This window comes from Corvus brachyrhynchos, unplaced genomic scaffold (assembly GCF_000691975.1).
Source record: "Corvus brachyrhynchos isolate BGI_N302 unplaced genomic scaffold, ASM69197v1 scaffold783, whole genome shotgun sequence".
NCBI classification, from domain to species: Eukaryota; Metazoa; Chordata; class Aves; order Passeriformes; family Corvidae; genus Corvus; species Corvus brachyrhynchos.
The window spans coordinates 785,787-809,451 of NW_008236979.1; the positions used below are offsets into that span (position 1 = coordinate 785,787).

Below are 23,665 nucleotides of genomic sequence, written 5' to 3' on the forward strand. Positions count from 1 at the left end.
GCAGGAATGGCAAGAAAACATTTACATACCCACATTTGTTTACAGTTGACAAGGTTGAAGGGAAACTTCAAATTTATAAAGAACTTCTGCAAAACACATAAGAGTTTTGGGGGAGATTTCTCCTCACTTGTAGACAGAGCATGGTCTCCACTGCGGACAGTACAAGAAGCAGTTGGCTTTAATTTCAGCATGGAGATTTAATTTAGGTACTCTGGACTTTTGGAGGGACTGTGGAACCTCCACCACTGTGGCCTTTTTAAAAAACATAGATCTGCCAGAAGAATCATGATCACACTGCCCTTGCGTAGGCCTGAGGCACAGGGGTGTGGACCAAGTGATCTCATGACCCCTTAAACCCAGTTTCCTTTACCAGAACATGTTTACTGTCTTTAAAGCAAGTGGAATTACTTTAGGAAGAGCTGGGAATTACCAGCTTGACATCTGTTTATTAAGATAAGTAACTAAAGATAGTTTTTAACAGTTATAATAATGATGGTTAATATTCATTTCAAAAAGCTGTAGCTTAACAATGGTGATAGGAAGGGCTGAGATTGTTATTTTAAGGAAGGTTCACACTGTGACTATTTCACTCATAAAAATGGTAGTTATATTTTTAAATAGTTCTTTAGAAGACATTTTGAAAGCATTATTTATGTGGCACGATTGTAGATGACAGAGTTCCAAGGAGTAGTTTGCACCATACAATACTTGACTCTCTCTTTCACATTCTGAAATAATTTTAAGACATATTTTAATATATTCACTTATAAATAACTGTCCTTAGGCAAATACAGAATGTTTTCTGTGGAAACATTTCAACATCTATAATTAGGCGCTCTGACTCTTTTCTCTGTACACAGAATTACTTTGCAGTACAAGCATTTTTAGAAATTTTCTGTCAACTGAAAATTGCTCTGCTAGCTAACAGCAAAATACGCAACAGTTTGCTGAAATGATTTTTTAAACCCACTCAGGGATAAGAGCACAATTTGAGGGGTTAGCAAGGCCTACAGAAAGACTTAAGTACATCTTTAGGATCCTTTATAATGTTCATGGTTACAGATCTGTGTAAATGTGCAACATGGATTCATAGTGATCCAAGTGAAAGAGATAATAGGATTAGGACTTGTTTAGCACTTCTTAAATTTTAAAGCAGTAAATTGAATTTTGAGTTTATTATTGATTCTTAGCATCCAAAAAGTCTCCCCATGCCAAAATAATCCTTAGGGACAAAATATGAAGGATCAAACACAACTTAATTGTAACATGATCCCCCATAAATTACTGGCAAATGAACATCACTTAGGGCACCACTTCCAGTGTTTTAGAGACTGGAATTCTATTCCAGTAGCAAAAAGTTCCAAAACCTGAAGTCACAGTATATTCACATTTTGCTCTTTGCTTGCTAATGTGCAATACGTTAAATATCTGTTCCTTGGATCTAGCAACAAAATGACCTTTTCAGGGCTCATCTTTTTTTTCTCATTCTTGATTTGTTCAAGGGAAATTGCAGACGACTGGTATTTGGTTTCCAAAAGGGATACATAAAAACTTGACCTTTTGGAACTGTTATTTTTTTGGGATGTTTACACTGTATTTTAAGTACGTCTTAGCTGTTGTTTGCTGGACTATGTCTAGTTTAAATAACCCTTCATTTTATTCAGTGTAAAGCTAGGACAAAAAGTATAACTCCTCATTTTTTTCCCCATGACAGACCTTTGTATGTGCCTGAGAGCACCTTTTCTTCAGGCAATTTTAAAAGAAAGTGACATGGAATAGGCCCTGGTATCTCAGGAAGTTTCCACAGACTCTATTTTGCAGTGCAAATAGCATGTTATACTATGTCTATCATTGTAATATCTCATTGCCTACCTGAATGCACTCTTGTGTCAGGGCACTTTCCACTTAGCATGGTGGGAAATGAGGCAGAGGGAAATGATTGTTTAGGAAGTTCATGATGGAGGGAATGAACAAATTCAGATTGTCAGACTGCTGTCAGAACTATGGCTGTTCCTGCTGCTTGGTTTCCTTTGCCAGCTATTATCCATCTCTTAAAATCACTGTACCTCATGCAGTTATGGAATGGTGAGCCTATTTCACCTAAAACCCAACAAAGAAGTTTAATGACAATGATATGCCTTTCCAGTGAAAGCAGCTGATCTGGAAATTAACCAAGTCAAATAGTTTCTTCAACATGTAAATGAGAAAATGCTCTCCTTTCCAGACCTGTAAATAACCAATTTAATCTGAAGAGATTTTCAACTCCAAGAGTTACAATGAGAAAATTTACAGAGAAGGGAAGCTTTGTCCTTTGCAAATTAAAAGTGAATAATCAGAACTTCATGGAAGTATCACTGTGTATAATTCAGTTTGAAAATGAGAACTTAAGATTTGGGAAGAGAATTAAATTGTGTTTCTAACTAAAATATCTGTGAACCACTCAGATGTGTGTAAGTCCATGTAAGTTACTTCTATTGATTGGATGTGGCAGTAAGAATCCTCAAGAATATTCAATGAATGGGTGAATTGCATTGTTTAGAGAGTCTCTGGTTTTGCAGGGCTGTCCATTTACATACAGTCTTAATTTTTTTAAGCCTTGGAGCTTGTCAAATGCTGTGTGATCAGAAATTCGTGCAACTCTCCATGAGGTTTTGACATTTTTTTCTCATTACAAATACTTTTCCTGTAAAACTCAGATTTAATGCATGGCATTATTAACGCTTCTGTTGTAGCCTTTTGATGTTACTCACATCAGCAGTTGACAGTACAGAGGCAGAAAAGGAGGTGACCAAATTGTAACTGCAGACAAGTCAGAGCTGCAGGATGAATAAACAGAACAGGAATTTCAAATTGGACATTTGGAAAATCCTTGTCACCAGGCGGGTCATGCAGCACTGGACTAGACAGCAGTTTTCAGAGAGAAGCAGAATTATCATTTTCCTGGTTTTGAATACTCACCTTGACAAAGTCATACGTGTCCTGGTACAACGTCGATAGTGATGTGATCTGGGAAAAAAAACAAAGCCATCTAAGAGGTGAAGGAAGAAAAGCTAGAAAATCTAGACAGTTGCTGTTAAAATAATAGACACCTTTTCAACTGCTCTATCCTTATCTCTGGAACAGTGTACTGAGACTTCCTGGCTCGGTTTGGTAGTCAGACATCTCCTGAACATTTTTTCTGGTGTTTGCCACCTCTTGCCCCTACCCCAGCTGTCCAGCTGCCCCATGACCTTGGGCGTGCTCACTGGTCACTGCACACTTCATGGCACACTCCAGGTACCTTTGGTTGCCCATGGGCTACAGAAGCCCATTAGAGGTGCCAAACAACAACAGAAAGATCTTTGGAAGGATTGCTCTGTTCATCCTATTATGGCACTAGAATGGCTTCATCCTTTTCAGCTCTCCTAATCTATCTCTCAAGAATGTCTGCTGCTGTATAACAAAGAAAAAGTACACCTGTCCTAGTTCCTAACAACTCATGCACTTTATTAGATTTTTTTCCAATTAGGGCTTTTCCAGGGCAGTTACACTGGAAGGTGAAAAGCATAGAAAAAGTAGTGCTAGTCAGAAGAACAGTATCTAATTCCACATGAGAGAGCAGGTCTTAAAGAAAAAAAAGAAAAGAAAAAGAAGCAAAATGGTAACATTTCCTAAAATACAAAAGACTTGAAACGTGTCAGCCTGAGTCTGCTGAAATACTGTATTCTGTTAATGTTAACTCACCGCAATATGTATTTTGCATTGACTGTTTTATTGTGCATTAATAGAATATAGGCATTAAAATATTTTGAAAGTGATGTATCAACCAAGAGAAAAAATACCAAAACATTTCTACTTAAATAAGAACTTTGCAACGAACCCATTTCCATATAATAGCATATACAAGATGCCATGGAACTTTTTAATTTACTCCAAACTGCTTTGATCAGGGGAGTAGTATCCCCCGTGAGAATTTTTTTGATCAATGGTAAAATTGAATTGCATTCCCAGGCACATACTTTCTTGAGATAAACTTCTAGATGGGAAAGCAGGTCCTATTTCAAAATACTGGAGTAGGACATCAAAACTCAAAACAACCATAATCTACAAGCTAAGATGTCTACATGTTTATTCAGAATCAGCTGAAATGTGAATTTCCATGAGAGGGGAAATAATTATCCCAAAATGGTTGGGTTTTGAAGAAATATTTTAAAATTATATGGGTGTTGAATGAGAAATTGACCTGAATGAGAAATTTATAGTGTCCTAGCATCTTACTGGTCTTCACTGAAGACAGCTATAATTCTGTACTTTACATGAAAAACTCTTTAATAGGATATAAATTAATACCTTGGAATTGCTGCAAAATAATGATGCCTAAAAAAAATTAATCTTGTCAATAATCTTGTACTTAATGAGATTTAAAATTATGGTAGAACTTGAAATTAGTTGTCTGCTCAGTCAAATAAATGCTCATTGAATTTCTCAGGCTTATACTGGAGAAAATGATGTTTTTAATTTCCCAGACTTTTTAGTGAATATTTAGAGATGTGCCTGCAATGTTATAGGTTAAATTTGTGATAAAATATTCAAATATTACATGTTAATACTATCTGTTTATCTGATGTCTCCAAGTGAATATCCCTAATTACTGGAGAAGTATGGGTTTGGGTTTGTTTCACTGTTCCTTGGTTGTGATGAAATCGGGGTGGGGAGAGGGGGGACATGGGGATTTGAGGGTTTTTTGATCTCTTTGACTGCTGAGAAGGTAAGGAAGAGCTTTTTCACCCTTCTCATAAAACCCGGGTTCAGAGAGTTTCCATGTTCCTTGTCCTGTGGGTGAGTTACAGGAATTCCCCACAACTGGAAGTTCTAGAACTTTTGTCCCAATATTGGTACACAGACAGTTGCAGATGCTGGGAGGCAGTGACCTTTTCTATCCACAAAACTGATTTTAAACATCACAGTATCTTCCTGTATTTCTCTTCATTGCATCTTGTTTTTCCTGTCCTGCACCTTAGAGCTTTAAAATGGTGAAGGGAAAGCAGAAGTGTTTCGGAGTAGAGCACTTATCTTTGATGTGCAAGTGCTCAGCTGCCAAAATCAGCAGCGCTTTATGGGCAGCTGAACATTTTAAAGTTTTCATTCTTGTTTACAGAGCTAATTAAGAATCTTTGTAGTACTCTTTTCAAATGGCAGACTATCAAAATTACAGTGGCTGTCTTGTGAATGAAAAGGTTTTGTTGAATGCCTGACTGGGAGAAGAGGGGGAGAAACCTGCTGGCCTTAAAAACCAGAGAACGTATCAAATGTACATTTCTTTATAATCTGCATTAAATAAATCTTTTAAATAGTAGTATGTGCATTTGGAGCATAGGTTGTTCTGCTCATTAAGTATTTTCCTCAAGCAATTCTGTTTGTTTAAAACAAAGTGTTTGGTTTCCCATTAAAAAGTAAGCACTTGCCAATAGCTCTGCAGACTTAGAATACTGTAATGAGTTCCATGTGGCAGGACTGGTGCTGTTTTCTCTAATTTTTGCTATTGTAGGAGGAAAAGGAGCTACATATAGTAATTTCAGGATGTAGTGACTCAGTATTTTATGCTTTAAGTTTTTGTGGTCTTTGCTAAGTTGTTGGTAGGACTGGAGGGTCATAGTAGTTCTTTGCAGCTGTAAAATCTTTTAGTAAATTGTATTGATGCAAATCAGTGTGGATGTAAATCCTAGACAGAGACCACCAGTTTCATGTCTAAGTAAAGGGTTAAAAACATAATTCTTAACCGTCTAGATATTCATACTTGGCTTTCATTTATTCTCAATATAAAACATGCAGTTTTGCCCCCAGACATATTGATTGCCCTCTTGGTGTGATATACTGGGAGCCCATTTGTGCAGGGTGCTTGCTGACAAACACGCTGCATGGCTGTAAAATCCAGGCCTTGGGAATGTGCTGGCTGTGCACTGAGAGGCAACTGCTCCATGTTCATTTGAACGTTACAAGCGCGTCTTTAAATTTCTAGAGACATTATTAAAATGCAAGTTGAGGCAAAATGCGTAAGAAGCGCTACAAAATGAGTTTGTTGCTTTGTGACAGACCTTAAATAAAGAGTGTTTATTAGTGAGCTGCTGGCAAATATTTGCTTGCATACCTGTTATTATTTCAAAGGCTTTCACGAACAGTATGTCACAGTGCTAGTGTCATTTAAATTCAGGCACCACTTTCAAATGTTTTAAGCTTTCCAGAGATAACAGGGAGAAAAACATTAAGAAAATGAAACAGATCTTTTCTAATAAATCGTTTTTGCAAGCACTTTGTCTCTTCAAGATGCTGTAACATCCTGTTCAGCTGAAGGAACACACCACTTGAATTGCACGACTCATTCACCTTAAATATTTAATAATGCTTTCATTAGTTGCACTGAACCAGTGGGGTAATATCTGTAATATCTAGTGCTGGTCATCATTTTTATTCATTGTGGTTTAATAAGCATTATAATTACAGGCTGAGGAAGAAATATGAGTTAACTTTGTGGTTTTGCTTGGGACTTCTGTCCATGCTGGTGTGATTGGAAGGGATTATACAAGCTCTGTGAGCGTAGCTGAGTGTATTCCAATATACTGGTGCAGAGTTCCCAATCCTGACACATTATTCTTCATATGAAAGTAACTGCAGAAAAGATCCTTCATAAAACTGAGTCCTGACACTATTAACTCCATCTGCCTTAGTTGTGAAATACGAAAATTTGAAGGCCAAGTGGACTTGCTTTTGCAGGTGTTCTAATGTATGCATTATCAGTGGAATTAGACTTCAGCTATTTTTACCAACTCTTTCCTGTATTTTCTTGCAACTTACACAAACAGCAAAGTTATTTAGAGAGAACAGTCAGTTAGGGAAGCTTTCATTTGGAGATTTTGTCAGAGTTCAAGCTAAAAAATCATTTGTAGGCATCATAACCTTCTGTGCTCATTTCTCGAGTAAATATAGATGATTATGATTTAGTATAACTTTCTCACTGATGTCACAAATATGACTGTGTGCATGCTGTTTGCATTCTTATGTTTTAATGGGAGGTATAGTAGGGCAGACTGATATCTGGTACATTTTTTAATGTTTTGTTAAAACATCATTTTTTCCTCATCAGCAACTTATGCGGGAGCGACAGCAGATGGCCAGCCGCCCCTTTGCTTCTGTCGATGTAGCACTGGAAGTAGGAGCTGAGCAAACAGACTTTCTACGAGGGCCATTAGAGGTAGGAACAGTGGTGCTGACAAGGGACCATTGTGATTTGTGTATTTATATTGCCAGTCTCATCTGCATCTGCTTCTGAAACCAAGCAGCATCTGATTACCTGGAGCTGATAAGTCTCAGCTATCTCTGTTATGTCGTTTCCAAGTCACAGAGTTTTAATCTCATGATGTAAACTGTACCAAAAGCTGCTGGAGAATCTGTTAGCCTGGGCTGGAGTGACAGTCAGCTCACCTGGCAGTCCTATCGTGATGGATGTGAGCTGAAGGAATGCAGGACTCGGGCATTAAGGAGGCAACAAATGTCATGCTCAGTCCTTCAAGTACACTGTTCCATCTAGTTAACATATGTCTTAATTAACAGAGTTTACAGAAAACAAACAAACTAACTAAAGCACCTTAGAATCAAAATTCAGTGTTGTTTTATATACAGAGGTTTGAAGCATACAGACTGTACTGCATGGGTTTGTTTGTAGGAAATAGCTATGTTACTGCATTTTTTTATTGCAATTGCAGTACATTGCAACAGAAACAGTAACATGCAAAGCAATATGATATTGGAATGGTGTAATAACGCATGAAATGGGATTCTAGAAGTTTAACCTGAAAATAGAGGGAAAATTACAGTATATGGATAATAATGAACATCTAATCCAGGTTCAGCTCTTGGGAGAGATGATCCTCTACTCCTTTATTTACAATATTGTGTTTACAGTTATTACTTAATCCTATTTATGGTGAGACCTGGGAATGAGATGTGCTAGCTCTGAAATCTTTCAAGATTGTACTCTTCATTGCTACCAGTTCTTCTTAAATTCAAATCTTCTCTTAATTTTCTTAATAATCAATCTCAATGAAAGATTAAATACAATCTACCAGATCTCCAAAGTCCATGGAGAATGAGCAATGAGAAAAGCAAATGCATAGCAGAAAGAAAAAGATTCAGCTCTTGAGTACTTATCAAACTGGCGTGCTCTGTTCTGCTACTATACAGGAAGTAATCACAATTGTTCTTACTATCATAATTTAAATATTTGGAATAGATGGTGAATAAAAATGACATATCTCTTTGAAGAAGCTTTGTTATGTTCTGACTAAATACTAGACCTCTTGTATCCTTCACCGAAATTACTTTACTTCTGTCTCCTCTTCTCTTGGAACAGAAGACCTCTCCAGCTCCCCGAGCTGAGGATGCATTTACACTACAGTTAACTTTTAACTTTTTTGGAATGTGATTTAATTTTCTCTGCACTGGTATCTTAAGAAGATTTTTATCTGTTGTCTTTTCTAGTGGAGGCAGTGAGTGGAAGATGAGGCATCCAAACTCTAATTTTGTACATACTGATTATTTAATTAAACTTTAGAAGTAAACATCACCAGTTAATTGCTACACTTTCTTTCTTGTGTCTTTTATTTAGCATTAAAAGAGGTAGATCCTAAAATATTTTAATGATGTTTTACAGTTTTTATTACCTTTTTTTCCTAGCCAAGCATTTTCTAGCAATTGTTTAGAGTTCAGCATCCATAGTGGTTTTTTCCTAATTCATACATAGTTATACACAGAATGAAGTCCATTCAAAATTTCATTGGAATGATAATACACTGATATATATTCAAAGAAGCCATTGTGCTGAGGATTAAATGAATATGATTCAAGTATTGATTGTCCTTTGGTATATATTCTGTAAAAATAAAGGAGCTATATTAAGCTTCTTTGTCAAAGGACACTAAAAGTTTTAGTTGCCATTCTGTTCTTCATATTCTGCTCTTTTGGACTGAGGGGAATCCAAGTCACACATTTCCAGGATGTAGTGCTTAAAAATAGAATAGTATGAAGTGGCTGTAAACTTCATTTTGTTGTATTAATTTAGAATCATTAAACTACTTTAATAATTTTTTCATATCTGATGCCTGTTGGGAGGCCTAAAGCTAGAGATCTCTTGTTAAATAAAGAGAATATACAGTAACTTCAGAATGTTCTGCTGGCATTGCAGAGATCTTGCACTGATATACCAGGGCTTCCAATTTTAATGATGGTGCATTGCCTTCCCTCTCCTCACACTTTTATCGACGTCGTGTGTTAGTTGCTGATACTTTGGACGTTGTTGTTATACTTTTATTGACGTTGTAATAACTCCGACACTTCCAGTGACACCTCATTGATTCGTGGGCCCTTTGGGTACTGTGTAATGTCACTGAACTCTTCCAGACAGTGCTGCAAGTCTCCCATTCAGCTGCACAGTAAAGGTGCTGTTCATTAATGTCACCTGCCTCACGTGGTGGTGGTTTTGTGTGGCTGGTGTTCTACATTAATACTGATGCTCTGATACATGGCAGTGTTCATATATCTGTACGTGGTAATGCCAGGATGCTGTTTGGTTTGCCTCTATATTCTGCATTTATTTGTAAATATCCACAGCAGCTGTTTCACTGTAGAGGTTTAGTTTGCAGTAGTAAGGCACTTTTTACCCAGAGTTCAGAAAAAAATCTCCTAAGAGTATAAATACTGTACTGAAAAATGGTTGCCTAGTTTAGATACTTACAATACAACTGATAATATTTGGGTTTATTTTCAGTTAGCAGCAATTTGCAACAGATGAAAATAAAATCCTGAAAACACTACGGAGGAGAGTTGAACCTCTGTTATTTTGGAGTCTTTATCAACCAGTCTATCTTAATGTTTTGCTAACAGAATGACAGTATCTCAATATTAACTCCTTCAAATACTTTAATCTGCATTATATTCCGCCTCTTCCCTGCTTTCTGAGTGGTTTTTTAGGCATTGGCAATAGCCTTTGTTCTTAACCATTGAAACAATATTATTCACCAGGCTTTACCTCCTCAGGCCACCTTTCTGGCATTAACGAGTCTCATCTTGTCATCCATTCTGTCACGTTGGCTTTATAACAACTCTTAAATGTTTTATTGTCAGTTTAAACTTAACATGAAAGAGAGTAGACTTAGTTTTTTCCTTGGCCTCCTTCTCTCCTGTATCATACCAACCACTACCTTGCTAATGATATTGGTAGGATGTTAATATCCTAATTCTAAATGTACCAAGTAATACCCACTCCTGTTCTGTCATGATATGCATGATATCAATCTCATGCAGAATTATATTTAACCCATGCTAGTCCTAACCTGCATCTTCATCTGCTTCCATTATGATTTCAATTGCACTAAGAAGTGATGAAGTCTGGGTGAGCCCTTACAAGGAAGGTGAGGCTGGAGGCAGGACACCCCTTACTCTTCCTCCTCCCTCCTGGGGGGAGCAAGAGCAGTCTAAAGTTACTGTGGTGGAGGAGGGGAAGGGAAGTCTGGAAGGCAGTGACCCTCTGGGTCCCAAGAGAGGAACAGTCGGGCTCAGCTCTAGTGAAGTCACTGGTGTCCAAAAGGAAGACAAAAGAAGAGAGAGAATTCCCAAGGGCCCCTTGTCAGCAGTAGCACATAGCACAGGCTGTTAAGGGCAGAGCCAGGAAACAGCAGAAGCACCCTGTCCAGAGAGTTTGAGAGTATTTCCTGGTTTTTGATACCACCATAATTTTTTTCAGTACCTGAATCAGAAAAAAAAAAAAAAAAAAAAAAAAAAAAAATTGCACCACTGAAAAGTCCATGTATTCTTGGGGTGTTTGCAGATTTTTGATACCCCCATATTTTTTTTCAGTACCAGAATAATAAAAAAAAAAAAAAAAAAAATCAAAGTAGCACCATAGATCAATAGATACTCATTGCTCAGCTTCTTGGCACTCAGTGCCCTTAATGTTAAAATGTTTTTTATTCCTTTCATTTCTTTTTTCCAGACATCTGAGCCATTTCCAGATGTGGTTGCTTTTTGCTTCCCAGTATATACTAAAAGCTAAATCATTTAGGTTATCTTCAGATTCTAAACCTCCTTTAGGGAAAAATTTTTCCCTAAAATGTATATCACTTTTCGAGAGTTCTTTTAACTGTGCTGCTGACAGTCATTTCATTTAATCTATATATTAATTGAGAAGTAAACCAATTTTTTTCCCCCTTTTTGCCTAATTTCTTGGTATTTTTCAGTTCATTTAGAGCCCTTGGGGTTTTTTAGTAATTGTTTTGGAAGTGGGGACAGATTTTTTTTTTTAGGCCTGTGAGATAAGGTAGACACTGCTGGTAAACTCTTCATGTCTGGTCATGCCAAGACTCTGGACAGCAGCAGCTACTGTGCTGCATCTGCTGGAGTAAAGACAGGTGTGTTATTTCCTGCAGAAGAACCAAGTGCAGATTTACTCCTGTGATGATCATCCATTTGATATCTATATCTTTATAGTATTACTTGGATGTCTTTTTTTTTTTTTTTTTTTTTGGCAATCAATGTTCTTTCATAATTGTTTCTGTAGAAAAGCACACAGGAGATCTTTCCTTTTCCCATTAAATTACTACATTTCTCCTAGAATTGCTGTAGATATTAGACTGTTCTCTACTTCTAACAGAGTAAGATAGTGTCAAGAATTTTGAATTTCAAATAAAATCTGTTTGTTTCTCTAGTAAAATCGTTTTCTCTAGTGAGTAATACTTATGATACATTAAATAAGTTTTGAATTTCAGGCACTTTTGATAAGTATGAAGCAAATATTGGCTATTATTTGTCATTTATTTGAGTAAAAGAAGTGGAAGGTGTGCACTGACACAAGCAGCTGTCATTTTATGCAAAGAATGGCTGCTGGGAATTAGTGATTTATCAAAACATGTTAAAGTCCTGTAGTAGAGATTAGTGGAATTTAAGTAATTGTAGTATATATTAATAAGTTGTGCTGCTGGCTTTTCTTGCTGATAAAGAGACTTTTTAGCTTGGTTGACAAATAAATCTGGTTAAGATGGGTTCATTTTCTTGTATAATTTGAATAAATCAGTGAGTAATTTTTGAAAATGCAGCCTACCTTATTTTGAACAAAGTTAAACTAGTTGCATATTTCATCAGCATTGCACCTGCATTGTATTGATGACATAATGTCTAATGCCCAGGAACAGGCTCTTCCCAACTCTTGGGTACAGATCATTAGCTTTCCTCTTGATACGCTCAGTTCCTAATATTAGTCTCAGTATCAGAGGATAATTTCACTGCCCTTGTGAAAAACTAGTAACTTATTTTAGATAATGGTGAAATTTTCCCTAGAATGGTCATCTGGTTTCCAGTGACCACAAAGGCAATATGTATTTAGCAACAGCAACTACCAAAGGCCATTTTATTGGCACTTCTTGCTTACTGAAAAGTCATGTCATAGTCTTGAGCTGTTCACTGTAGCTCAAGGGGAACCAGAGGAGAGAGAATCTAGATGAGAACAATGTGAGCAATCAGAGACTTAGAAAATATAACTACAATGAAAAGTCAAGGAAACTGGAGTAGGCTATTGAAAGGAGTCAAAATAATAACTTGCAGATATGCAAAAGGTTAGTAGCAATCAGGAGGGCAACAATCTTCCTTGCATGCACTGCAGGTGGAAAAGGTGTAATGGACTTAAATTGTAGCAGGGAATGTTTAGGAAGGTATCAGGAAAAGCTTCTCATAATAAAGCTGAATCACTCAAAGCAATTTCCTGGGGAGGTGATGGAATTTCTTTTATTGGAAGCCTTTTAGAGCAGGATGGACAAACATTTCCCAGGTACCATGTACTATAGCTGCATTAGATACCTCCTTTCAGCTCTGTCTGTATTATTATTCTGATTGCTCCCTAGCTCTTCCTTCTTCAGACTCTCTGAAAATGTTCCATTTCTATTGTTTGAACACCTTAATTACCTTCACTGCACTGTTAGTTTTCTGTTGCTGAATATTTATGACCCTTCTTTTCACTTTTGCTGTTTTATTCATTGACTTACATCCTCAGTTTTCTCATAAGATCAGAAACTGTTAAGTCATCTCTGACCCCAGCCTCTTCCTGACTGTAGGTCTGCCAAACATGATCTCCATCCTTTCTGGAATAGCTTCAATATTCTCCTTGAAGTCTGTGCTAATGATGTAATTTTTTTTTTTATCTTAACAAGTGCATTGCCATTTTTATAGTCTTTCAAAATCCATGCCTCCTAGACTACTAGATCTCAGAGAAATGTAGTCAGATGACACACCTGACACTGAAAAAAAAGAATCTGTATTGGATCATAGTTCCTGCTTTTCTGTATTGCTCAAAGATCCTGTTAAATTTGCTGTCCACTACCTCCAGAACTCCATTATCTTGTGCTACAGTTCGACCTTGATGGCTCACTGCCTTCTCTGCCTACTCCCTCAGTATTGTTCATCCAGAAAACTTTCTCCTGAACTCTTGAGTCACTTTATTTAAAATCCTACTTGCCAATATTTTTCTTCTTTGTAAATGACTGCTCCACATTGTGTATGTTTTTTGTGATATTATATGCTAGGGATGTTATATCACAAAAATTCACATTTGGTGGCTCTTCCACTAGAGAGAAGCATTTACCCAACAGCAGTGTTGTTTGGTTTGCAGCACTTCCTTCCTTATATGAAGTTTTTAATGAAATAAGAGGTTTAGATTTCACACTATTTTGCTATTCATTCAGTGGTTAGGTACAATAGTGTTGCTGTGCCCAGTTAAATATCTTTACATTTGGGTAAGATTTTTATTGCTTCCCTTAATATTTATGTCTAGAAACGTGTGAGTGTTCTGAGCCTATGATTCAGAACAAATAGCCTCACCTAGCTGCTCATGCAGACTGGTCACAGCTGTAATTTTTGTGTGTGTTGTGTACACTAAATCAATGTAAAATGTATAGATGTTCAATTTGTTGCACAGAATTATATTAACAATACATTAATATTTCTGAGTAGTGTTTTTCTCCTCTGGCATATGGGAAATCTAAAAATAACCTGAGAAATGCTGCCTGAGTAAGCCACATTTTTTTTTTTTTAATATAGACCATATTTGTGTGTGTTTATTCCTGAAATGTAACACCTCAAAACCTGTTTGCTTGAGTCCTTAACGTAAAGTTTTAAAAAATTCTAGACCAGTTCTAAAGTGTACCCAGTCTCTAAATGTGCATAAAATATTTTTTAATCCCTATGTTCTTTTCTCTGCTTGTTTATTTCTGCCCTCATGGGCAAGCGACGTTGTAAGAACACCTTAAACGTGATGTATAGGAGGTTTGTATAGATGGAGGCTGATGTCCTAATATTTCATCCTAACAAGAGAGTGAAGCCTTTGCTTATTACCTTGTGAGCTGTAGGATCTGTAAACTCACAATTAGTCCTGAGAACCTGATTTTATGTAGGTTTGTTAATAAAAATGTATCTTTCCACTTCACAAAATCTATTTGGCACATGTACCGCATAATCAGATGACTACAGAAATTGTTTGGATAGAAATATGTCATTTGTGTTGAACAAAATTGCAAAGAGATTTCATGCTCAATTGGAGGAATTTTGGCTTGCCAACTTACCAGCTAAATGTAGGTGTTTCAGTGGTATTGGAGTGCTGTGAATAGAGCTCTTAAATCATTGTATTATGCATAATTGCAAATCCAGAGTATCAAAGTAATTATTCTGATTGTTTTCAAGCAGAAGTGTTTATATGTGTCTGTAAATGTTATAAACACTGTACCTTTTAATAAATTCAATTTTTGCCACATCTTATTTTCATAAGGTAGACAGGTACAAAATTCAACAAATGCAAAGCAATATTTATATACTTATAAGTACCCCTAGGATTCTCTTTGAACAAGGCTTGGTCATGGCAATCTTGCCTTTGGATATGAAATCCATGACAATGAGATTTCCAGAATTATTTAAGGTGAACATACCAAAGCATGGAAATAATTATGCTATCAGAATAACTAAAAAAACCATAGATGGGAATATTTCTGATTACTGGACCTTTCTGTACACCTGATTTGCACGTGCCATTCTTTGACTGGCTGCTCTTTCTAGTTATTTGTATTTTCTTAGTATTTCTTTTGGTTTTAGATCAGAAGTTATTTCTCATCATTAAAGTAGGACATTTGTGTCTTTAAAAGGAAAGAGGAGAAGAAACAGATACAGAAATTAGTCTTTCATCACTCATTTCCCACATTTCCAGGAGGAACTGGGTACTGGAGGGTGCTGTTTGGTATTGAGCAACTTGAAGTCCTTAGCTCTGCTTCAGGGACTTTACCTTCATCCTTGTTTCTATCTCTGTGTTTGAGATTCAGTTCTACCTGCCAACGACACCTACTGAAACTGCAGCAGACACAAGGCAGAAGTGTTCTGCCTTGGCTTTTCTTCATAAAACTTGGCAACCTGCATGTAGTTAGGCAATTGTATAAATTATGCCTGTTTTCACTGAAGTTTTATCCTTCTGTACCATCTATCAAACCGAATTTGTTCTTGAAGTGAATATGAATTAACTGCATAGAAAGCATTGCCCCTGCCCTGGACAGCAGTTGACTAAAACCTCACCCAGACTTCAGAGAGCCATCCAACGTGCTTGTTTTCCATGACTATTCAACCCAGCAGGCACTTTCCTACTTGGTTCTGTCTGCTCTGCACTGGACACATCGTAATTCTTGAATTTCTGGTTGCATGGTGGCTCAATTTTAAGGAAAAGGATGAAGCTTGTTCCTTTTTAGGTAGACCATGAGCCCTCACTGTTCTGATGTCTATCACTATGTGCCCTGTTAAGAAGTTTGTCCCCATGTTTCTTATTAGCTCCCTAAAACATCTCCCCAGAGCCTTCCCTTCTCCAGACTGAACAACCACAACTCTTGCAGCCTCTCCTCACAGGAGAGGTGTTCCATCTCTCTGGTAATTTTTGTGGCCCTCCTCTGGATCCACTCTAACAGGTCCATGTCCTTTCTGTGCTGAAGAAAAGCCATCTTATTTCCCCCCCTGCAGATTGTGAGAGGCAGTTTCTGGTTTTCCACCGATTGTTCAGGAAGGTGTGAGAGTACTTACAGGCAGACTGGATCACTTTGGTGTGTGTAACTCAAATTTTCAAATAAACCATGAGGAGGCTGGTTAGGAAGCTATAGGGTGTGGATTCCATTCACTGGCTTTAGCAAAGCAGAGGTAGAAACGTTGTGTAAGGTGTTAATTGCTGTAATAATCTGAAGAATTATCTTTTCATAACAGGAAAAACAGCAAAATACTGGAACTTGAAAAATGAGTGAGCTCAGTCAGGGTTTACAGCCCAATGGTGTGATTCTTTAATGGTACTGAAAGAACCTTCTCCTTGGACAATTTCTTTTGGAAATCAAAAGATTATGAATGGTACACTGCCATAAACTAAACACTGCAGTAAAGTAGAAGTTAAAAAGGCAGTTAGACTGCAGTGAAACTGGGAAGAACAGTAAGTTTGTATCAGGGCTATCTCTAAAAAATCAGCAGTATTTGTGGTATGTGATCACTTCCAGATATAAATGTAGAGTGCTTTACAAATCTATTAGAGCTTCCTATAACAAAGACTGTAAAACATTATTGCTCATTAGTGTGAAGCAGTAAAGTTTTTAACAGATATGTAAGGAATAAAACTTTCCCTTTTTTTCATCTTTGGTATACATTCATCTTATTAGAATTTTACTTAAAGTAGAATTTTGCCTTTCCGAGTGCCATTCCTTGTACTATATCCTTGGCAAAATGACCTTTTCTTATCTTTATTATCCAGCTTTCAGTAAGAAACTGGAAAGTTTATAGAGGTACTTGTTGTCATCTTCTTGTCTCAACTGTTTAGGCCTTTAAAATGATGTATAGATATTGAACCAACTGGATTTAATAAATAGTTATTCTTTTCTACAAACAGTGGTTATTAAAGGAAAAGTCACTGGGCTGTTGGAAAAGTAGGCAAGCAATTTATTTTATATTGAGAAAATTTTCAAGTTGTAGGAATCAGAAGGAATAAAATATACCCTTCTGAACATGTTTAAATGTCATTTTATGTGCAGAAAAGAGCATTATTCAATGACTCATAAACAAAATTTATGTTTTGCAACACCAAGCACACAAGTGCAGGATGATCTTTAAGACCACCACTAAATATATCAAGAGTCATTGACATGACTTTGGCAATGAGATTCAGTGACATCATTTCCCTCTGGGCATATGGATGCTGTAAAGTGTGTCTTTCTTCATTTATTTTTCACTAAGGAAATCTTGAAATTATAATTAAAAAAATATTACCATTTTCTTATAAATTGAGACAAACATAAAATAATATCCAAAGCCAACTGTCATGTACTTCTCTGTACCTTCAGGCATTGATCACGAATGTAATTCAAATAACATTCTCTCATCACTCACTTCTTGAACTCAAGATGGAGTTGCACCAGATCCAAATGCAGCACAATATAGATCTACCAGTGTACCATTAAAAGGAAGGTAGTGAAAAACTCTACTTACTCTGATGGATTTATTGAAGAATAGTGGATTTGTATGTATGGTTAAATACAGAGTAATGCAGAAATATACTTCTTTAAAATTTAAAAAATGTTTTCATTATCTCATTTCCTGGTGTAATTACATGGTAGAAGTGCTACAGTCTGAATATTTAATTTTCTTTTTCTCCAAAGTAGTTACAGCATCTCCTTCTATCCTATTAGAACATTTTCATGGACAATATTCATTGAAATAAGAGCAATGTGCAGCGTGTTTTGATCTAACAACAGTTTATAACCAGTTTGCAACTACTCTGCAAAATGAATAGCTAAAGAAGTATTTAAATAAACTAACCCAGGTGTCTGTCTCATTAGTTAATTTTTAATTTTGTGAAGATGTAATAGTTCAAGGTGAAAAGGAAGTAAGAGAACTGAAAGGATACTCAAACAGTGTAGGTACGCATGCACTACATATAGCCACCAACATCCACAACTGGGAATGTCAGAAATCCAGTGCATTTAGTGTGTGATGTCATGCTTTGGGGTTTTTCTTTTACATTTGGGCTTGAATTTATGTGAGAGGGCAAAGTCAGAGAAACTTGTCTAGGATTTGGGATAAAGGCTGGGGGGGGGGGGGACCGGGGGGGGTGTGAAAGTCTGCAGACCAGCTAGTATTTCAGTAACATTATTGACCTAATCCAAAAAAACTTATATATCTTGTAATACTTGGAATTAGGTTTGTTCCACTACTGTGCAAGATGAGGAAAAAAAAAAAACTAGAAAAAGGTTTGATTACAGACTTTAGGCAGTGTTTTAGATGTGCCATCTTAGCCTGAGTATCTTGAGGATAAGGTCTAAAACCTTGAATTTATATTCTTTAGAAAGCCAGCACAGAAAGCAAAGGGTAGAGCCGATGTTTTTGCAGCAATCTCTATAATAGCCATTGCTGCTGGGGTGTGCTCTATTACTCTGTTTCAGACACTTTTTCAAAGGGCTTAAAATGTCCAAGTGTATCATAGAACCAAAGCCGCCCTTAAGAGGTGAAAGTAGTGCAATCAACTCATTACGTGGGACAACAATTTTAAATCAGCTGAGAAAGTCAGAAAGCATTATTCAGAAGTGGTTAATGAGAGCTGAGACTGAAGGAGAAATTCAAAAGCTCTTCTCTACAATGGGTTATAATTGATCATTGCTTGGTACATCTGTGTAATTGTAGGGTCTTCCACGTGCTTCCCCATGCTCACCTGGCTTGTCCCTTTTTAACTAACCAGCTTTTCTCTAGCAGGCAGATCTTCTCCAAACACCATTCTGTTCTAACATTATGATCATTAAGTTTGTTGCAAGGTGAGCACTTCTGACAGACAAATGCAGCTATTTGTTAGCTGAGTATTTGCAGCACTAGAGATCGTCTTCTCATCAGCTGTTTTAGAGACTTTACATTAATAGGACCAAGGAGCTGATCCTTGTTAGGAGAGCTCATGTTAAGCTGACATTCAGTATTTTCACTTACTGAATTTGAATTAGGCACTAAATCTAATCTTTAGAACATAGCATCCATCATGAGCAATAGAATCCTAGATAATTTAGGTTAGAAGGAGCCTTCTGTAGTCCTACATCAGTCAAAGAGACTGGGGATAAACCAAACCCTTGAGCAGAGTCAAGCCACATTTGGTGAAATTCTTTAGGGGCCTGTTTGATGGTGTTTTGAATATTAGTAAGGAAGCTGATTCTGCAAACTCACTGGGTCCTGGTCAAATGTTTGACTTCTCTCACTGTGAAAAGCCTTTCCTAATATCTCATCAGAGAATCTCCCTTCCTTGAATTGCTTTCTACTGCCCACTTTCTTATCCTTGTGAGAAAAGGATGGAATTATCAGAGTCAGCAAAAGGTCCCAGCTTAGGTTTGTCCTTTTAAGACTGAACAAATCCTTTACTGTCAGACTTTTCTTCTAATGCCTAAGCCACCTCTGTCTCACTGTTTTGTTTGCAAAGATATAATGGAAGATTTTTCTGAGAGTCTTGCTCAAGTCAAGGTTAACACCATCCAGCCTTGTCTTCCTCTGAGTCTGTCATACCATTACCAAAATTAACCAGGTTGGTGAGGCAAACATTTTCTTTCATAAATCTGTGCTGGCTTATTCCTCGTCAAAGTTTTGTCCTTCACATGCCTGGACAGGGCTTTTAGGGGGATTTCCTTCATAGTCTTCTCAGGGATGGTGGGGAGCAGGTTAGGTTAAGCAGTCTGAGTTTTCCCAGGTCTTCCTTCTTGCCTTTCTTAAAGATGTGTGTAACCCTTTTCTTTTTATAGAGATCAGGAATTTCCCTTAATTGCCACAACCAGTCAAAGATGTCAGCATTTTCTCAATGACATTGCTCAGTTCCCAGTATCCCATCTGTTCCTGGGGAGTCATCTATATCCAATTTAAGTGGTTCCCCAACTCATTATTTCTCTACTGACTCAACCAAATGTAAAACATGAGCAAGCCCCAAAATCTATGTTGCTCAGGATTTTAGGTTTTTTGTGTGTGTGGAAAATGTTGGATATAAAGTTCTTGCAAGAACTGGAGAAGTTTTGATGTTAATTTAATCAAAGAACTGCTGTAAAGGCACTTCCTTCAGTAGCATCATGTAAGAGTGCTCAGTGTCTGTTTTTCTGCTGATACTGGTAAGAAATATTTCCCAAGTCTTTCTCTTATGCCAGTCCCTAAATTCCTTTCATTTTTTCCTGGCCTTTATGTTTTAGTAGTTGAAATGTGTACCTTCATATGTTATACACAGTGGTTTTTTAAAAATGTGTTTAAATTTTGGCAGTGCATCAGCAGTAACAAAACACAGTTGGGAATTATGAGTTATTTGTATGGTGAGAGAAATACAAAAGTTTGGGGTGGGGTTTTTTTATGTGTTTGTTTGTTTTTTGTTTTGTTTTGTTTTTGTTTTATAAGCTTTGTGGTAAATTAGGCACAGTTCAAAATAGCACTAACCCAGAAAAGTTTACTGAAGCTTAGACCACAATAAACATCAAATTTGCACAAGAACTTTGTGTGAAGAGCAATAGTTGACTATGGAAAGCATCCTGGACCTGGGATTTTTTTTTTTTTTAAAGCAGGGTGCCTTGGCTGGAGTTCAGTTTAAAGATAAGGGGAACTACACTTAAGCTGCTTTCTATACTGTACAAATTGTCAATGCTATTTTAGTTCTTCAAAGAAGAAACAAAAGACAAGGTAGAATTTAGATGCCTATTTCAAAAAGTAAATGACAATATTTTTTTTCCTACCTCGGATTTTGTTGTATTGTTTCTTCCTTTTTTCTTCTTTCTTGGTAACATGTCAATTATAATCTTATTTGTATTTGATGGCTGCATTTTAAGAGAGCCCAGTGTTAAAAATCATCTATTTTTAGGGCACGCCAGTATTTCTTTGCTAGTACCTTCTCTGAAATAGCCTTTCCACTCTTCTTAATTGTAATAAAATTTTATTTAAATAGATGGTACCTCCTTTTTGGAATAGTTGCATTCATTTGACTAATTAAAAAGTCTCAACCCCATCATAAAGGCATTGTCTTCTTTCAGTGATTTATTGACAGTCCATGAGATTCTATAGACTGTGTATTTTAAGTGAACAGGTGTGCTAACAAATATAATTAATACATATACACAGCTGAATAACATGAGCTGTATCTTAGTAATGGCTCTGGTTGTCTACCAGAGATGATGGAATTGTGAACTCCCAGGTATTGTAGAGTGAATGATCCCAAAAAGCCTTCTCCTAAGCATGTTAGATCACTAAAGCATATGAGCAGAAGAGTCAGTGTGATAAAAATATGCTTTATTTGCTTTCACAACAGATGTGGTTATGGAGCCTGAGCTCTGGTTTAGCAGTATACTTCTAATCAACATCTCTTCATTTCAACTCTTCCAACAGATAAGCCATATTCAACGAAAACCTTTGCAATATATTAACTTGTAGTTGTAAATAATGTAATGCATGTCCCAATCTTTCAAGCATGTTCACATGCAGTCCTGTCCTTTGGAGTAAAATTCAGAACAGTTTTATAGTTGGTTGTACTATGATGGAATTTACAAACAGAACTACCTGTGTGATTGTTGTATCTGTTTTTTGGAAGAAAACCCTTGAATATGTGATATAAAATGGCTTTTGAAATTGGAGAAGTGGCTATCTTGGAAAGTGAATCCCCGGTGTTGTATAGAAATACTTGAACCTACAAACTGAGAAACTGTCCTCTGTTTGTGACCTGATGTTACTAGTGCAGATACTGATCTACTTCTGTAGACATTTTAATCCACAATGAATGTGACAATGAAGTTATTAAGCATTAGTATTGGTACCCTGTTCCTCAACTGGAAGTGTCAGTTGAGACAGCACATTAATAATTATGAGATACATAGTGAATCTTCCAAAATCTGTATTCAGAAATTCCCTGTCACTAATTTAATGCAATCATAAGCAACTTGAAGTCAATGTGACACAAGAAATTATACTCAAATTTCTCATCTCTAATGAATGACAGTAATTAGCCATATTTCAAGGAAAAGATAATATATCACAGATAAGGAAGTTCATATTTCATAAAGTGTCCATTACCAGAGATGTAGGGCCAAATGAACTCTTATGTTACACTCCTATACGAGCTCTTCTGTCACAGAATATAATATTAAAATGATGGTTCTAAAGTAAGTTTTAAGATGGAGAAAACTTTTGAAAATTGATGGCTTTAGTCAACAGTAGTATTTATTATTACAAGGACTAATGGAATACTCATGGGAATTAAAGAAAGGCAGTTTGGTTCACCTCTGGTCATTTCCACAGTAACTCAAACAGTGTCAGCTTTATCTTTTTAAAAAGGCTAAAAATAAAACAATTGTTCTCAGGTATGTAAAAGTCCTTTGCTGCTTATAAAACCTAACATGCATCACTGACCCTGTGATATGGGGGCCTTGGAAATGATCTGTGCAATGGGGATGAGGCTTCCCACATTGAGTGGAGATCCAGATCTTTCCCTTCCATGTTACAGTGGTCTGAGGTTCCAGTAGGATGTAGCTGATTGATACCAGAAGTTAAATCATCCCAGTCTCTAAAACTGGGTGTATTGGGTAAATAAAAATGTTTCAATTTACCCACCATAAAGAAAAGGGTGAAAAGTTGTGAAATGGTGAGTGATGGAGTGGGTAAAATCTGTGACTTAATCCAAATCCTGCCCATTGCAGGAGCTGCAGTAACATATAGAGGAAACTACTGCAAAGCAGCAGGAAGGGGAACCTCAAAGTACCCACCCTTTATGCAAAGTGTTCCCGTGTGACCACAAAACGTGTGTAAGATGGGGGAGTGAGAAAGGTGGTGCCTGTTGGAGGGGATGGAGCCTAAGAAGGCTGTGGAGCAGCTTTTGTTACAGTGCTGGGAACCTGCACACGGGTGAGGTGTACTGTGGATGAAGTCTACAGCTGCAAAGGGCTGTCAGCTTGAAAAAGGTGGACGCAAACCAGGTTGTGCTGCTTTGTGCAGGAGGGAGGAAAGACACAATGTAGACTTGTTCATAGGAAAACCAAAGTGTGACCCTGTTTAATTTCTCATGTGAAAATGTAACGCTCAGTTTATGATTTTGTGTTCAAACTCTCAACTAAAAGGCAGAATTAGTGCATACCTGCCTATGTTCAATAGCATCTTACTGAAAACAGTCATGCCTATGATTTTTGCATGTAGTGCTTTAACAATTGTTTGCTAGGAATCTCACACTTAAGTAGAATAAAGGGGGAAGAATATCAATACTTCTAGTATTCTGAAATCTCTTGAAGTTCGTAAGACTTTGTTACTGACTCTGAGGAGAAAACTCAACTTTTTTTTGAAGTATTTTTCAATCTGTTTGCATGAAGATTATCTGTAGAGTCTTCTCTAGAAATAAAGGTTTCTTATAAAAATTAATGCATGAAATTTACTAATTTCCTCATAAATTGCAATGCTGTTTAAACAGACGTATTTGAAAAGACGTAGCTTTTCCTCAGCAGTACTTGAAACGGAGTCATAGGTATTTTTACACGTGACACATTCAGATTCAAAGCAGCAATTTCAAAGGAATAAAAGATATTCTGTGCTGTGGAACAAATATTCCTGC

The 23,665-nt window shown here is 36.8% G+C and overlaps 1 protein-coding gene across 1 annotated transcript in view; it reads left to right on the forward strand.

The window, feature by feature from the left end:
• ATRNL1 (attractin like 1) overlaps nucleotides 1-23,665 on the forward strand; it is a gene marked incomplete at its 5' end in the record, with an annotated part of 455,979 nt that overhangs the window by 330,948 nt on the left and 101,366 nt on the right. Inside the window, one exon of the mRNA XM_008629373.2 lies at nucleotides 7,121-7,228. Within this exon, the coding sequence (XP_008627595.2) occupies nucleotides 7,121-7,228 (108 nt within the window). The remainder of the gene's footprint in view (nucleotides 1-7,120; nucleotides 7,229-23,665) is intronic.